Raw genomic sequence first — 18,634 nt, 5'->3', positions numbered from 1 at the left:
TTTTCAGCAGTGATATTGGATTTTTTTTTCATAGCATTTAGAGGAATTATGCGATGGTGTTTCGCATTTTAATATTTGTTCCAGTGAAAGGTGCTTGTAAATTGAAGCACTCTTTCACCACCTATTTTATTATTTAGAGTGCGAATGTTGATGCAAATGGACTCTATTACTGTCTGCATTTTTCACTTCCTCTTGTTGAACTCTAAATTTACTTTCATTGCAGAACAGAATGCGCCGGCCCAGTCTGTCGTCAAAAACAAAATGGCACTTGAAAAAGCACACGTTCCGTTGCTGTGATAATTAAATGGATCCAGTATACACACTGTTAATGAAATTCACTTGGCAACTTTTTAATGCTCGGTTGGTACGTGAATGCGTTCATCTCTTAATGGTTTCAGTTCACAGTTTAGTCATTTAGCTGATGCTTTTAGCGTAAGCAGCTTTCTAAATGCTTTGTATTTTACTGTTCTCATTGTACGCAAACACCACTAGAACTGTACATATACAGTATCTTAGTCATATAGTACGTGTCATTGTCAATATGCTTGTCTCCAGACCTGCAAAATTGAGGGAGAGAAGGGGTTGAGTTAAGTTTTTTTTTTTTTATAGAATCATTGAGGTGAAGTCTACAAAGGTAAAAGGTGTATTTCAGACATATGTTGAGTATCATCAAAGTTGTGTGCACCTTAAATGAGTGCTTAACGCTCTTATCATGTGGTGAGGTCGGTTCAAAAGTGCAAGTCAGTGTCAGTATCGAAAATGAATATTTGCTGCCTTCCTTTTTGCAGGGGTGGAACAGGACTTGCAACTGTAACATTGTCATAGCAACGTCGCACAACCTCAGTCCAGGATAACTGTTCACTATTCAATCACAGTCGGGGCCTCAAGGTGTTTGTCATTAACTGCCAAGTGGAACTGGAGACCTGGCAAGGCGGGTTCTTCGACTTCAAACTGGCAAAAACTACACCTTCAGTTCATTTGGGGCTACAGACACGGGGTGAAATGTTTGCGTCTTCGGATGCTGCCGGTTGGATGAACGATATAGCATGTGGTAGAGGCATACATTGAAGTAGGGGCGACATGGCTCAGGCAGTAAGAGCAGTCTCATTGGTTCAGGCAGTAAGAGCAGTCGTCTCATTGGCTCAGGCAGTAAGAGCAGTGGTCTGGCAGTTGGAGGGTTGCCGGTTCGATCCCCCACCCAGGCTGTGTCGAAGTGTCCCTGAGCAAGACACCTAACCCCCACATGCTCCTGACGAGCTGGTCGGCGCCTTGCATGGCAGCCAATCGCCGTTGGTGTGTAAGTGTGTGTATGTATGGGTGAATGAGAAGCATCAATTGTACAGCGCTTTGGATAAAGGCACTATATAAATGCCAACCGTTTACCATTTACCAAGTAAGCATACCCTGCTCAAAGAAACAGCTCAAGCAAGGGTTTGAAACAGCTGGTAGTCAGTTGACCAGTTCAATCCAGCTCTCAGTTTGACATGGTTTCACCAGATCAAGCTATGTTTTGAAACAGCAGCTAGCTGGTGAGACAAGCTACCAGTACTAGGTGGTTGATCAGTTCATATCCAGCTTGACCAGCTCAACTTTCCAGTGGGCATAGCTGGATTTTACAGCAGAGTAGAGTAGCTCCAGACACACATTCAAGAATGACATTAGCGAGCAAGTTCAAAATCTTTTTCTGTTCGTCACGACCTGTCCGTGATGGTAGCCAACAAGAACAAAAATGCCTTTTGAAGGGAACTACCCTGAGAACTCAACAACCATTTGATACTTCATCTGTGGGAACTGGAACATTGCTCACTGTGAAAGTTCTCCTCGTTGAACAACTGTCAGATTAATCATTCTGGTCCTGCCTTGGTCAGTGGTTTTTGAATTCATACACCTTTTAATACACTCAACTGCCTCACATTCGACAAAGAAAAATGAAGATGACAGGAGAGAAGGTGACCCAAAATACCATTTACCCCCCTCCCCCCCTAACGTCTCATTGGGGAGAGGCCGTTCATGCGTCCACAACTTCCCTAAATTTGAGCGTGTGAGACGCTGGTACGCCGGTTCCCAGACAAGCTCTGGCAGTTTGGTGGCATACGGGGTCAAAGGTCAGCTGCGTATGACATCATCAGGCTGAGAGAGCCTGTGAACCTCAGTGATGGAAGGGCGAGTGCAAACCAGGGGTCGCCTCAGCTTCTTAAAGGGCCTGTAGCGTAGTGGTTAAGGTAAATGACTGGGACACCCAAGGTCGGTGGTTCTAATCCCGGTGTAGCCACAATAAGATCCGCACAGCCGTTGGGCCCTTGAGCAAGGCCCTTAACCCTGCATTGCTCCAGGGGAGGATTGTCTCCTGCTTAGTCTAAATCAACTGTACGTCGCTCTGGATAAGAGCGTCTGCCAAATGCCAATAATGTAATGTAATGTAATGACATCGCGGTCACAGTAAAACAGAGGTCAGAGGTGCACTAGCTTCCATGTTATGACATTCATAAGCAAAACAAATCTTTTGGGGTGAATATTCATATTTGAAATGATAGTAATTCAAATGTATTTTTGATTTTTTGTACTTCTGAAGTAGTTGGTTGCTAATTGTACCCGATCTATCCCAGTTACCCATGTTATCTAAGATGCACCACAAACATTCTCCAAGCCGCAACAACTAGGCGATCGTACCTAGAGGTACCTTGAAAATACACACACGCACACACACAGTAATCTTTTAATAATTCCTGAACTGTTACCATCGCCACCTATTGGCCAGCAGAGGATGGATAGCCAGGTTCCTCTTGAGATTTCTGCTCATGGGTGAGTTTTTTCTGACCGCTGTTTGAGGGTTTTTCTGGGAGCTTAGGGCTGGTATTTTCCATCTTTTCTTCACTTCTGTTCCTCCGTAAAGTGTCTTTTGGGACAGTGAAAAGTGCTGTGAAAAGTGCTTTACAAATTGAATTGAATTAATAATGTTCATCACTGTTTTCTCATAACAGGTGCATGTGTATTACTGGCCCTCCTAACAAAACATAGCCAGCAGATGGCGCTGTTGACCCACTTTATGTTCGCTTCTCGTCGGAGAGTTGAGTTTTGCCACAGAAAGGAATCCCTTTGACCTACCTGGTTAAATACAAGTTCAACAATAAACATACTTAAATTAAGTGATGAACTTCTGAAAATACCTCAGTGAATAGCCAGCAGTATTAACGCTAAAAGCTGAACTACTGAGCATATGCCAGTTTCATAATTTGGTAAAAATTTCTGTGAATATCTGATAAAAAAATTGTGTCTTAGACTAATTAGAGGGTGATTTATGATGATGTTTACCGGACGCTGGAGCCGAAAGTGGGCGCCAAAATTTGGGGAGTCCTCTGGAAACTGGCTAGCGCTCAGATGTGAGATGTGTTTGTTTAAACTCTTACCTTTAAACAGGTTTAATGGAGCCGACGGTATTTATTTTGGGAGTTATATTGCTCTTGGCCCACACCGATGGTGGCGCAGATCGTCATGATGGATCTGCCACTGACAGATAGAAATTGGGTGGCCAAGTTTTAGCTCAGGCCACAGCTACTTTGGCACGACGAGTAAATTTAGTTCATAACCTATAAGTACATCTTCATTTTTACAATGCCCTACTCCTCGATTTTTCAAGGAAATAAATATATAGTGGACAAATGGTTTGTTTGTCTGAGGCTGTGTTGTCGAGTGACTTAATTGCCCCGTTGTGCAAGATCACAAAATGGTGATCTGTATTGCTTGCCTTCACCATGAAAACATGCCTGCCCATTTCCTGTACCTCAACGAGGCCTTTGTGTTGCTCAAATGTTTTAATTAACATGTTCATTAAGGATCCCACGGCAGACTAAGAGGGTTAACCCTAGTGTCACAGTGTCAAATTCCTGCAAACACTGACTGTCTACATCTGGCTCTCTCTCTCTCTCTCACACACACACACACACACACACACACACACACACACACACACATACACACGTCTGATTGGCTACACAATACACAGTCCCTTAATTTATTGTAATTTATTCACTTCTCTTCCCCTAAGCGTATAACCAGTCAAGATGTAGATGCTCCACTGTTTATAATGGACAATCACTTGACTTAAGCTAAAAAGATTTGCATTTTATCAACAAAAAAAAATATGTTGGGCTACATATTTCAGAAGTCCTGGGTCACAGAAATTGTATGTTAATAAAACATAAAGTGACGTCGACTCCTGATGTTTGGAAACCACTGCTCCGGAGCTAAAGCTCGAGATCGTGATGACGTATGACTGCCGGAGGCGGCAGGTGGCGGCAGTTGCTTATGGAATCCTGCTCGTGGCAAGGAAAGTCCGTTATGGTCTTTAGAAATAACAGGCCAAAAATAATCACAATTTAGCGAGGATGATCGTGTTCTCTTGTTTCGTTAATTTTGCTTTAACGCCGAACAGTTTTCTTCTATACATTTGTATGTGTGCTGGGCGAGTTACTATGAGTCTGCTATGTCTGTGTTGAAGCGTAGTGGCTCATTATAATCGGGAGATTTCCGTTATTAAATGATTACTACGAATAGCAGTGTTTATAACTACTGGCACACACTTTTGTGATTCACTGAGCAGCCTCAGAATATCATTGATTTTCATTTATATGGCACCCAAATAGTGGAGATTATATGAGATGGTACCACATTGACGCAGTTATTTCATCCTTTATTGTTCATCGTACATTCTACAGTGCTGCCACCAAGCTGCAAATATTAGTCAAAGTGCCTTTTTATCTCTGGATCCAATTCCTAGAACAAGGTTGAAAAACTTTACGCAGTCTCAGTAGGGATGCTGGTAGCATTTTAGCAGCATATTTCTGACACATCCGGGTACATATCTTGATGAAGATAAATTGTGCTTCTTCAAGCAAATGCAACTTCTAAAGCTACTGTAGCCTTGCGGTGGAAAAAAAACATGTTTAAAAGACGCGTGGGCGGTAGTCTTCCTGCGTCCTCTTCGAACGACCCAGGAAGTTCTGTATACAAAAGTTGTGACCATGGTTTCGGGGGCCGATAGCAATACAATTTGTGGGGTTTTTTTTGCAACAGTGAAAATGTCAACAATGGGTGTTGTGTCTGTGTGTGCGTGTGCGTGCGTGCATGACAGCACATCAAAGCAAAAGCATCGCGTCTGCAAGCGCGCACGGTAACCTCGAGCCTCTTTCGACATTTCACTGCTGCTGGGATGCACGTGCTGCAACGCCCACCTGCTGGATGCGTGAATAATGAATGAGCGCGGTGTTTAAATACTTTAAATATATATATATAAATATATATATATATAAAGACGATGGATCACTATTCGTTCCGCGGTCATGGAACAAAAGCGCGCAGTAAAATACGCGTTTAAATTATTAACAAGGAGTATTTTATTTTACTCTGATGTCCAATAGTAGGTTACAGTTGTGTCCTATGTGGTTTTTAAACAACTTGCTTTGAGTGTAAAAACACACATAAACTTTGACTTTGGTGTAACTGACTGAGGTGTAGGTGGAACTAAAACAGCGCCAACAATGAAATTCTCCGGTGACGTAAAAGGCAGAGGAAACGAATATGTGGATTGTCGCAATTTTTCACAATGAAAAACTTCTGAATCCTCCTAGTGTTCCGCCCTGCGCAACCCCGCCCTCCTTCCCATCCTTGTCCCGTTCTCTCGCTTCGTCTCTTTGGAACGCTGTGTCGGGGGTGTTATCTGGCGGTATAAACCTGTTGCGCCCTGAACAACCGACGCAGGTTGCAGAAGCCACAACTTTCCGCCGGCGCTGATCTTTTAACTTTTCTTTATATAATGGGTTTGAAACGACGTGCATGGCTCGTTTGGATAACCCTCCTCGCGCTCGTTGTCACGGCGAATTGTGTGCGCAAGAGTGACCTCTTTCAGTATGGAGAGCGCGCCGGGGACCGCGTGCTGGATCCAGGGAACGACGAAACGCAAGAGCTTCTCCTGGACAAGTCCATGTATTTCTACGACGGATCATTTGACACCGTTTATGTGAGTTGGGAAAAAAAACTTTTGACCTTGAACTGCAATAGAACTGCTAATGGTCAGATCTTGCAGATACAAAAACCTTAGAAACTTTGATTAACTGTAACTTTGAACTATCTAAGAAGTATTTTATGAGTCTGATATAATCTAATTGTGTTCTCCATAACATTCCTTTGGTGCAGTCGGCTATGTTGCATATTTCATTGCTGATTGTCTACACGTGGTATGGTAGAGAATAAAAAACCAAGAGCGCAGACTGCATCCATCTATCAAGAAACTGTCACATCTTCTCCAGCAGGAAGGCATTCGAAACATGCAGTTCAGCTCTGTTTGCACAAGATTGTACCGGGGGGAGATAACCGTTAACTATTTACTTTAAAGTGAATCTGCGATTGTCACTCGACCTTCACAGTTAAGGGAACCATTACATGTGAAATATTTATGGGTGGGGTATGGGTGCTGAAAGATACAGTTCAAGGTAGAGGTTTCACCGCCAGATAGTGTGCAATGTTGATACATCTCAAGGATTCTCCCTGCTGTTAAGAAATTGTGGATTTTTAAGAATGTAGCCGAGTGCAAAGTCCAGGAAAGGCCTGGTGTTAATCCGTTAAAAATCCAAAGAGAGCCTTGTGTTCGCACACAGCTTTTGGCTTTACCCTTTGTTACTCCCTTTTATGATAAATATAGCTGCAGAGTTTGCTATTAATAACTGCTTATTGTAGTTGCTAACGTCAATTCATGGTGTAAAAATACATTAACAGAGGTGGACAGATTAACTTCTCAGCTGTACTGCGTGAACAACTACATTAGTTAATGCAAACGCATGGAGCCTTATTGAAAAGTATTACCAATCCTTCTTATTTTACATATTTATTATTTTACAATTTTTTAAAAACAACATCATTACAGATCTCACACACCTCCCCCCCAAAATACGACAAATGAAATAAAACTTAAAACTTAAAACATACGCCCATGCCATTTTAAAGAGAGGAGCTTGGTATTGGTTCAAACATTACGGGATCGCACTGTGACCGGAAGCAGGTTTCTCAGCTCTCGGACTCGATGCGTGGAGCAGCTGTCGGTTTGGAATGTCTTGGCCCCGCGCGCCTTCTCATAACCGCGTCCGTTACGCGGTCGGTCGACACGGACCGCAACGACGGTAGGCCTACTCTGCGCACCCCGCCCCGTCACCAGGGAGAATCCTATTTTTCCGGCGGGTTAATATCCGTCCTCAGCGGGTGTAATGTATCGCACAGATGCGCCTTCTGTTGTACTGGTTCTTATCCACACATTTCCGCCGGAGCCAGCTGTTTAAGCTATAGGCGCGTTTATGCATAGAACCAATAACAACGGCGAGACTGGAGTGTTTAAGCTGGGAAAACTGCAAAGCCATGTGCTGGCCTAGCAACAGTCTTTATTCAGCCGTTCAGCAACTTTGGGAGCGAACAACCCTCTTAGGGAACAAATATATTTTTGTGTGATTGGAGGGTGTGAGTGAAAAGTGTATTATTGAAGCTGCAGTGTAGTCATTCCTACACCCAAATGCCTGCAACACAAGTCCAAGCAATGCAGAAACAATACTTACATACTTGTGTTACCATGGTTATGCATACATCAAAACCATTGTTCATCAGCTCAGAATCTGCTCCTCCCTTTTTTTGAATGGCCAATGAGGAAGTCTGCAAGTGCTTTTGTGTTGAACCAATCAAAGACTCCCACTGTTTCACTTTTTTTTGTCCAATTGACTGGACAGAGGCAATATAGATTCCCTTTTCTCTGGTCAGTGGACAAGTGTCTCTTTATCCTTATTCATTAGCTTCAATTTCGGACTTGAGGTCTGCTCTCCACATGGTGTTGACTGGTCCCATAGACGTTTTTTTCCCATTGAAGATCACAAATATGTGGTTTGAATGTTCTTAGCAGAACACTGGTAATTGAAAGCAATGGCGTTCCAGAAGACTGACCTATAATTTTAAAAAGACATTCCAGAAAAACCTTACTCTTCAGAGCCTCAAGGGTCCTCATGGTTATCGGAGATTACGTCACGGTAGATGTCCCATGGTGCAATGTGGAATCTGTCCACCAATCAGGGAGTTCCGAGTGATTCCCCATGCTGTAGTGTTCACAATCACTTCCTCTGTCATTCCCCAGAAGAACGCCCTGCCCAGCCCTGATTGGCCGGTTATCAGAGTTGCGTACCTTTGTAGTGTTTCCCACGAGGGGTGGAAACCCCACGCTGAAGGGTTATGCTAACTAGGTGTTAAATGAACTCTAAAAGAGATCAAATGAGTCAAAGAGTCCAATGTGTTGTTGCTGACTTAACACTGGCCACGGCAGCCTGACGCGTAGTGCATAAGGTACATAACATAACATAACACAACATACATAACAAAAGGTAATGGCAAGAACAGGCCATCCAGCCCAGCAACTCTCGCCTTTTCCTACCCCTAAGTGTACCTCCTACCTAATTTGCCTTAAAAGCCAAACAGAATCTAACACCGTTTGAAGCCCGGTCTTGAAAACCCCCAGCATGTACTGGCAAGCTGTCCCACACATTCGGCACTCGCTGTGTGAAATAAACATGACTGGGACCTGCAAGGTCGGCGGTTCGATCCCTGATCCGCACAGCTGTCCCCTGCTTAGTCTAATCAACTGTAAGTCGCTTTTGTCTAAAAGCGTCAGCTAAATAACCTGTAATGTGCTGTGGGAACAGCAGTCTGCTCTTTTTATATTTTATATTTAAAAAATATTTATTTTTCATATTTTTATGTGAAAAGTGACAGAAAGGAGTGATTTCTGTCAGAACAACAGGGAGGCAGAGAGTGTTTGTATCTCTTCAGTCAGGCTCAATGAATCCCGGTTAAGTGAACACAGCCCAAAACATTCAGGGCAAAACAACTCTGAAAAAAAGAGTACTTTTGACTCTAATAGAGTACACTTTGGTGCTGACTGGACTCTTTAGATTTGACTGGACTATTAGATTTGACTAGACAGGCTGGACTCTATTAGATTTGATGTAACACTGTTTGTTGCGAGGATGTATTGTCTTGTTGGTCTCGCCAGTGTAGGGTTACCTAGTTTTCAAGTCAAACCAAGCCAAGTGAGATTTAATTGTATTGTGCTTTTTACAGAAAACTGTCTCAAAGACGCTTTACAGAGTAACAAGAGGGTGAAAAAGGCGACAAGTTTTACAGATGGCAGTGCTGTTCCACTAGCAGTTGTGGTTGTTATGCAACCAGACAAAAAGGCAGGTTCTCATCCGCCACCTCTCTGCTTCTCCCTGTCTGGTACCGGTTGGGACTTAATCTGGTGTGAAACACTTCAACAGATGGAGCAAAGGCCTCTTTATTCGCCTGCTTCCCCCACACACAGGTGCACACACACACACACACACACACTCACACACACTCTCTCTCACATACACACACTCTCTTCCTCTCTCACACACACACTCTCTTTCTCACACACGCTCACACACACTCTCTCTCACATACACACACTGTCTCTTCCTCTCTCACACACACTCTTTCACACACACACATTCTCTCTTTCTCACTCTCACACACACACACACACACACACACTCTCTCTCACACACACACAACACACACACACACAGCCCTTTCTCTCGGCCTGGTCAGGTAGTGATTGTGTTTCTTTGGCGAGTGCCTGTCCAAATTTTTCAGCTGGCTTTGATATCCCCCCCCTCCCCCCCACTTCCTCAGGTCCTCTGCACGGATACCCCTGGGGGAAGAGGTGCATGCTGGGAAGGAGGAGGGGGAGGCGGCGGTGGGGTGGCAGGGGGTTAAATTCCTCCTGACTATGCGCTCAGGGGACTTGGTGAGGGAGGTACCCAGGGGAACGGATCGATTTTTGGGGTCACGGTGATCCCCCAGACCGCCCCCGCTGTTGCACCTGATCCTGACGAATGAAACAGTGATGACTGCATCATCTCTGTGTGCGGATGTGACGTTGCATCGAGACACCCGAGGTCTGTTAAAGGAAGAAATCACCTCCGTTCAGTAAATTCATGTGTTGCCACTTTGCTTCTTTTTTTACAGTTATGCTGCATTACTTTCTCAAGTTTTGAACTCAAGGTTTTTACCGTCCTGTTGTGCTCAACCTAATAGTTTTTCGATTCGGCATTGTCATGCAATTGCGTGTGTGCATATGCGTGTGTGTGGTGTGGTTGTGTGTATGCATGTGTGTGGTTGCGTGGATGAGTATGTGTGTGTGTATGTGTGTGTGTGTTTGTGTGCATGCGTGCGAGTGTGTGTATGTATGTGTGTGTGTGTGTGTGTGTGTGTGTGTGGTTGTATGTATGCGTATGTGTGCATGCCTGTGTGTGTATATGCATGTGTTTGCGTGTACATGTGTGTGTGTGTGTGTGTGTGCATGCGTGTGTGTGCATGCTTGTGTGTATATGCGTGTGTTTGCGGGTACATGTGCGTGTGTGTGGTTATGTGTATGCGTATGCATGTATACCTGTGTGTGGTTGTGTGTGTGTGTGTGTGTGTGTGGTTATGTGTATGCGTATGCATGTATACCTGTGTGTGTGGTTGTGTGTGTGTGTGTGTGGTTGTGTGTGGTTGTGTGTGTGTGTGTGTGTGTGGTTATGTGTATGCGTATGCATGTATACCTGTGTGTGTGGTTGTGTGTGTGTGTGTGTGTGTGTGTGTGGTTGTGTGTGTGTGTGTGTGGTTGTGTGTGTGTGTGTGGTTGTGTGTGGTTGTGTGTGTGTGTGTGTGGTTGTGTGTGTGTGTGTGTGTGTGTGTGGTTGTGTGTGTGTGTGTGTGTGTGTGTGTGTGGTTGTGTGTGTGTGTGTGTGTGTGGTTGTGTGTGTGTGTGTGTGTGTGTGTGTGTGGTTGTGTGTGTGTGTGTGTGGTTGTGTGTGTGTGTGTGTGTGTGTGTGGTTGTGTGTGTGTGTGTGTGTGGTTGTGTGGTTGTGTGTGTGTGTGTGTGTGTGTGGTACAGGGTTGCAGATCTCTGGCTGTTTTCACAGTGGCTCTGACTGAAAGGGGGAAGAGCTGTGGAATGCGGTTTGTGCACACAGAGTCTCAGCACGGCACATCTGGATCTGCTGGGGGACGGGGGCTGGAGGATGACATTATGTCCCCCCCCCTCTCTCTCCTCTCTCTTTCTCTCCCTCTCTTTCTCTCCCTCTCTCTCTCCTCTCTCTCTCCCTCTCTTTCTCTCTCCCTCTCTCTCCCTCTCTTTCTCTCCCTCTCTCTCTCCTCTCTCTCTCCCTCTCTTTCTCTCTCCCTCTCTCTCCCTCTCTTTCTCTCCTCTCTCTCTCTCTCTTCCTCTCTCTCTCTCCCTCTCTTTCTCTCCCTCTCTCTCTCCTCTCTCTCTCCCTCTCTTTCTCTCTCCCTCTCTTTCTCTCCTCTCTCTCTCCCTCTCTTTCTCTCTCTCTCCCTCTTCCTCTCCCTTTCCCCCTCTCCTCTCTCTCTCCCTAGCTCTTCCTCTCTCTCTCTCCCTCTTCCTCTCCCGCTCTCTCTCCCTCTCTTCCTCCTTCTCTCTCCCTCCCTCTCCCTCCCTCTCTATCTCTCTCTCTTTCTCTCTCTCTCCCTCTTCCTCTCCCTTTCCCCCTCTCTCTCTCCCTCTCTTTCTCTCCCTCTCTCTCTCCTCTCTCTCTCCCTCTCTTTCTCTCTCCCTCTCTCTCCCTCTCTTTCTCTCCTCTCTCTCTCCCTCTCTCTCTCTCTCTCCCTCTTCCTCTCCCTTTCCCCCTCTCTCTCTCTCTAGCTCTTCCTCTCTCTCTCTCCCTCTTCCTCTCCCGCTCTCTCTCCCTCTCTTCCTCCTTCTCTCTCCCTCCCTCTCCCTCCCTCTCTATCTCTCTCTCTGTCTCTCTCCTCTCTCTTTCTCTCTCTCCCTCTCTTCCTCCTTCTCTCTCCCTCCCTCTCCCTCCCTCTCTATCTCTCTCTCTCTCTCTCTCTGTCTCTCTCACTCTCTCCCACACTTGTTATTATCTCATCCGCGATGTACCAACGGTGGCATTTTTGTCTCTTTTCTCCCGGTCCTGTCTAAATTCTTGGCACGTCTCCCAAATTTCACGCCCCGTCCCACAGGGGTAGCGCACAACGGGGCTCCCGGCCGTTTAGGCCCACTGCCTCTCGCTAGGCGAAACACGAGGCAAAGCTGAGCCGAATGAACGCGCTAATGAAGGCGTTCTCAGGTGCTCCTCACTCTGGACACACTGAGCCGAGTCCTGACCGCGTGCGTGGAGTGTTGCTTTCAGGTCAAACACCTGCGGTGGGACACCCGTTCACCTGTCGTTATTCACGCTGTTCTTATTTCGCACCTGGCCAGATAACCAGGCTGACAGAGAAGTCTTCGTCTTCAGAGGAGATGCCTGGAGGCTGTCTGCCTTGACCACAGTTTTATTAAACTTTATTTCACCGGGAAGTCTCGCTTAGATGCCAAATCTGTTTTTCAAGAGAAACCTGGGGGGTATTTTGAGAAGCAGGATGACAGAGTTAGCTGGATAACTGCGTAACTGAGTGAAACCCGGAACCCTTCCAAATCTGGGACATGGACTGAAGGTTCTGGGTTTTACTCAGTTACTCATTAATCCTGCTCTGTGAAATGGCTAGGGTAGCAGGTACGAAGTGTAGTTTTTTACAAAATAAATTTTGCTACAGTCAGCCTCTTCACACAACCCATTTGCACATTTCTATGTTTTGTGCTTGCAAAATCAGCCGCGGATGTGATAAAAATCTGCCCGTTCTGTAGTTTGTTCCAATGACCTAGTGTTTTGTACGTGGCGTTGGAGAAAAGCGTCTGCTAAATAATATGTAATGTAAGCAGTCTACTGTAATGAAAACTTTCAGTCACAGTAGTTCCAGAGCAGTAATTTCACTCGGTATTCCTTCTGTTTTTCCCACATAACACCAGCCCGTTACGACGGCGTTCATGTAATTCCACACGCGGTAATGCCGTCGGAATGAATGGACGCATCCTGCTTCGGAATGTCCATGTGTGATCTTCTGCATGCCACCGCACGGTCCCGCGTCTTGAGCATCTTGGCCCGGGAGCAGCTGTTTGTCGTTGTTTCACGCCGTGCGCTGGAAGCTGGTTATCGCAGGTTGCGCGCACGGTTCCCACGGCCCGTTAAAAATCTCGACGAAACGGTTCCGCCCTGGGAAGTCGAAGATTGGCCGGAAAAGCAAATCAAATATTCCAGTTTAAACATTGTCCTTAAAACGTAATTTGAAAAAAATCATGGAAAATATGCGGTATTAAATGCACAGTGGGAGCTGATGGTCGCTGTCCTATTTTTCGGACAAAAAGCGCAATTTCAGCCAGCTGGAAAATAATGATGTGAGTACACGTTCTGAGTTTTCACTCAAACCATTTCATAAAGGCTCACTGTTAGATCATATGACTTTTTACACGGTTTATAAACAGGCACTGTAAGCTGTATGGCAGGGATCGGCAACTCAACAGCCCCACAGGGCCAAGAACTACTGGTTTTCCACCCTCCATTTATCTGGGAGTCAGGTGTGAAACCAGTTTTTAGCCAATCAGTAGCACCAATTACCCGGGAGAAAAGAAAACCAGGGCCGGTTTTGGATTGGAGGGCCAGAGTTGATGATCCCTGATGTTTGGTGTAAGAGACCATTGTATGGCGCATGTTTAACATGCAGCTGATTTAATGGAGTCATTTTCAGTAACAGGGTGATTATTAACAGTTGAAAAAGCAATTAAGCCCCAGGACTCATTACCAGCTCTGACGTGATCATGAACAGTGAACCAGAGAGTTTGTGTTGCTGCTGGTTCCATCTCCGCTGGTTACCAGTAAATAAGTGACTCCCAAGCCAGACTGTCTCACACTTGTGGACTTGGAAATTATTCTAAATGTGATTGGGTGCTATTTCTTTCACGTCCTACAAAATTAAATAGAAACGGCTTAAATTAACTTAAATTAACCATTAACTTAGCGTGGGAAGTGTGAGAAGGTGTGTCCCGGGTTTTTAGACTTTGGCGTTCGGTGGTTTGGGCAGTTGAGGCTACCACATTCTAGCACTCCACTTTCTTGAGTTGAATCAACAAATTTAGCGGCCTGTTATCATTCATTTTGTTATTTTTTCCCCCCTCTCCTTTTAGAGGTAGATCTATTCATCAGGAAAAGTCGGGTAACCTCTCTCCCTGATGCCTGAGTTTGTTTGGATAAGTGGAGAAGGCCTCCAGATCCACTTCAAAGGCTCAATTTTCATTACACCATTAGCAGAGCCTTCCTGAGGAAGATCTTTACAGATCAGTCAAGAGGTCAGAACAGGGAATTTCAGGATAAGTCCAGTGTCCTTATGTTGGTCAAATATGACATCCAAACTTATTAGCTCGTTTTACTGTTGTAATTATCAAATTCGGTTGTATAAGTTGGCCTCATTCAGTGTAGGCCTATATCAGAGGGTTCCAATCTTATCCAGAAACGGTTGGTGTGGGTGCAGATTTTTGTCTTAGCCCACAAATATTTGATTAAAGTGTTCTTAACTGTACATCCTAATGCCGATGTAACTGGAAACTGAACAACATAACAAACAACCTACTCTTCAAAGGGTTAAGTACACTGTAAAAACTTCTTCACTTACAGTTATAATTATCCCTCTGCACTGAAGCAGCTGATTTTTCAATAACAGCCATAAAACCTTTCTGTCGTCAAAATCTCTTTAAAGGCACACATGTATCATCATTCTCTTCCTGGTTTTAGTATCTAAAACACCCACAAAGAGACTTTTTATTTATTTATTCCCTAACCCTGCCTTAGTCCAATTCCCTCACCTCCTCCACATCCTGTGGTCAGCTCTCTGTGTTAAAATGTAGCAATGTCATCTGGTAATTACGCAAAGATATACGTCATGTCACATGGGAAATCGCTTTACAAACATTCATTCATTCATTCATTATCCTAACCAGCTGATCCTGAACAGGGTCGCAGGGGGCTGGAGCCTATCCCAGCATACATTGGGCGAAAGGCAGGAATACACCCTGGACAGGTCGCCAGTCCATCGCAGCGCACACACACCATTCACTCACACACTCATACCTACGGGCAATTTAGACTCTCCAATCAGCCTAACCTGCATGTCTTTGGACTGTGGGAGGAAACCGGAGTACCCGGAGGAAACCCACGCGGACACGGGGAGAACATGCAAACTCCACACAGAGAGGCCCCGGGCCGACCGGGATTCGAACGCAGGACCTCAGCTCGGGAAATAGCAGACCCTAAAATATGCCTGCTTTTTTCCAAAGTGGCAGTTGTTTTACATTAATCATTACGGAACACAAATGGAAAGCTACCGGATGACATGAAAAGCTCAAATCCAGCTGAGAAATGCATGTGGGCTTTAAGAGCAAAATATCTGCCGCGGTGGCGCAACAGGCTAAGACGCAGCAGACTTGCGGTTGCAGTTTGCTGCAGTTGCACACCGGGGACCGGGGTTCGATTCTTGGTCCTGCCAAAAGCCAAGTTTGGCCGGCTCACGTGGGGCAGCAATAATTGGCTCGCTGCTCCAGAGGGAGGGACTTGGTAGGGTTATTAGATCGCCGCACAATAAGCACCTCGGGCGCCTTGGAATCACGGCAACGGGCACGAGACGAGACGGCTTGAAGAAGGCGTGTCGCTCTCATTCGGGCCGCCGAGGGACGGGGTACGGGCGGTACATCTAATACGACTACCTCCAATTGAATCAGACGAGGTACAATTGGCTACCAAATTGGGAGAAAAAGGGAAAAATCTGGAAAAAAAAAGAGCAAAATATCTTCTTGTCCATACTATGCAGAATACTAGTGAAGTCCTCCGGGATACTCAGAGGATTATTGGCAGGCATTTCAACATTGTGATGTCTGTTGATGGAAGGACAAGGTGTTTGCCTGGATTATGCAATGTTGGCTTCATAAAAGCACCATCACATTTTTTTTTAAGATTCACAACCTGTCCCACAGTATTGGATCAGGGTTGTCATTCACTTCCGTTGTCTTAACATGTGCAGATTACCTTACCATGTCCAGCTGGCTGACTGGCCTCTTCACAGAACCAAAGTAAACGGATTAAGTTATTGGTTTGGCCGTCGAGGACCAGAGTTTGGTTGGATGAGTGAACCCGTCTGTTTCACTCAATGTTCTTGTGCTATGCGTAATAGACCTTTGAATAACCAACATAAGGATGTTGTGTATGAGATACCATATGCCTATTTGCTGCTATTGACATAAGTGCTTATGAATGCATATGTAGTGCTTAGGACTGTGCAATGTGGTGCTTATGAATGAGTTATACATCTCTTAGGAGGATCCTTCATATAAATTGATTTCTGATTGCATATGTATTTTGTGGTGAACCTCAATTGTTAGTTGTTCAGTCGACAATTCCAGGGCTTCCTCTAGCATTGAGATTTTCTTATGAAATGACAATGATAAGCTTTTTAGATCACACCCGATACATCCTTATGTATGCTAATGTCACCTTTATTATCCGTACACAATTTCCCTTCAATGAAGGCGTCAGTGTGGTCAATGATCATTCAATTCACCACTGATTTGTTATCCTTTGGGAGAAATTAATTCCAATGGGAGGACAAGGTTGAACCTCACTAAATTAGATTAGCAAGCAGGCAGTTTTAAACAGCCTGGCTTTGATCTTGATGGATTTGGGGCCTCCAGGCGAGAGCAAACACAGTTATGGGTCACGGGGAGTAGCCGGCTGATTCCATAGCCCTGCTGGAAAAAACAGCTCAAGCTAGGTTTTGAAACAGCTGGTAGCTGGTTTACCAGTTCAGACCAGCTTCCAGATGGACTTGGTTTGACCAGTGCAAGCTGTTTTAAACAGCTCAGACAAGCGACCAGCACTAGCTGGTTGACCAGCTCATACCCAGCTAGACCAGCTTATGACCAGCTTGACCTGCTCAATTTTCAAGCTGGCATAGCTGGATTTCACAGCAGGGTGCATTCCCTCTCTTCAGTAGAGGGATGTCATAAGAGGAATGGATGGGGGTTTCATGGATATTGGATATAGTGGTTTGGTATGTGTGCTGGGTTAGTGTTATGTGTACATAACTGTACTTTCGGGGGAACGTTTGGGAAATTTGACCCTCGGAGAACAACAAAAATGTACCTCGACTCACTGTCACTTCATTCCTGAGAGTGCAGTTCCAGACCGAGTCGCAGAAACCCTGACGTCCGTCCGTCCGTCCGTCCGCTCTCCGTTCGCAGATCAACACCAACGGGTTCCTGGCCACCACCGAGCCCACGGCGGAGGCGGAGTACCTGGGGCAGATGCCGGCCAGTTTCGGGATGGTGGCGGCGCTCCTGGGCGACCTGGACACCGCGGACGGCGCGGGGAAGGTGTACTTCCGGCAGGACTCCGGCCCCGCGTTCCTGCGGCAGGTGCGGGAGCACGTCTCCCGCGCCTTCCCGCGCGACGGCCCGGTGGAGCCCGTCAACGCCGTGGTGGTCACCTGGGAGGACGTGGCCCCCCACGGGTCCGAGGGCAGGGGGGACGGGGCGCCCCGGAAGGTGAGACACAGGGACACTTCATTGGACTTGGACAGTCTTGACATAACCCAGAGCAAAACCTAAACCTTGTCTATGGAGGAGATTAATGGGATTTTCACATAACCGTCTTAACTTTCACAGCCTGTGATTCAAGCTGGCGTTTAATACTTGCACGCTTTTATCCGGACACATTTCTCTCTCAAGTGACTCTGGGTCCACTGAATTCCAATGCCTGTTTCCAAACAAACAAATTGTTTTGCTTGCAAAAAGCTGGCAAGCTAATACGGCTGCCTATATGTGTTATATACATCATGGAAATTTGTTCCGTGTGAAGGGTTCCCAGGCTAGTCAAAGCTACTGGTCGCGAGAAACCAGTAATGTAAAGCAACCACTCAAATAACTTAAGGAAATTACTAACGAGAACACCAACAATAACAACACGCTAAGGATATTTACACGTCAGCTGACTCAACCTGTCCTTCTTCTTCTTCTTCTTCTTCTTCACCTCCAGTGAAAACTGACCTCCGACGCCTTCGTTGCTCTTTCCTCAGAGAAACACCTTCCAGCTGGTGGTGGTCTCCATGGAGACCGCTTCCTACGCCGTCCTGCTGTACCCGGAGGACGCGATGCAGTTCCATTCCACGCCCATCGGTGGCGCCAGCGAGCCCATCCAGGCCGGCTTCAGCAAGGGGCTGGTGAAGGGCTGGTTCTGGAGGAGCACCCAGGGGCCGTACTACCGCACGACCACCGACGACGAGGCGTCGGTCAGAGAGCTCTCTGAGTAAGGGCCGCCAGCCACGGACGGCTCGACCTCCCATAATACAGCACATTGCAGTTATTCAGCTGATGCTTTTATCTTGATTAGACTTTTAGTTGATGAGACTAAGCAGGGGACAATCACCCCTGGAGCAATGTGGGGTTAAGGTCCTTGCTCAAGGGCGAAACAGCTGCACTGATCTTACTGGGGCTACACTGGGGCTTAAACCACCGACTTTCCAGGTCCCAGTCAAGCAACTTGACCACTGGGCTATAGGCTGCCATCTAAGCTGACCATGTTTCTCCTACACTGCGCCCAACTCGATCAGTACTCCAGGTCCTGCGGGCATTTGCTCTGACCATGCACTACGCCACCTC

At 46.0% G+C, this 18,634-nt stretch overlaps 1 protein-coding gene across 1 annotated transcript in view; it reads left to right on the top strand.

The window, feature by feature from the left end:
- The first annotated feature begins 5,705 nt into the window (after positions 1-5,705).
- The window catches only part of LOC133121956 (nidogen-1-like), a 38,692-nt gene continuing 25,763 nt past the window's right edge, over positions 5,706-18,634 (top strand). The window contains exons 1-3 of the mRNA XM_061231556.1: positions 5,706-6,016; positions 17,219-17,521; positions 18,052-18,281. Coding sequence (XP_061087540.1) covers positions 5,813-6,016; positions 17,219-17,521; positions 18,052-18,281 — 737 coding nt within the window. The 5' untranslated portion in view covers positions 5,706-5,812. The remainder of the gene's footprint in view (positions 6,017-17,218; positions 17,522-18,051; positions 18,282-18,634) is intronic.

This window comes from Conger conger, chromosome 2 (assembly GCF_963514075.1).
Source record: "Conger conger chromosome 2, fConCon1.1, whole genome shotgun sequence".
In the NCBI taxonomy this organism is placed as follows: domain Eukaryota; kingdom Metazoa; phylum Chordata; class Actinopteri; order Anguilliformes; family Congridae; genus Conger; species Conger conger.
The sequence above is the reverse complement of the archived record's forward strand: the minus strand, read 5'-3'. Positions and strand labels throughout refer to the sequence as shown.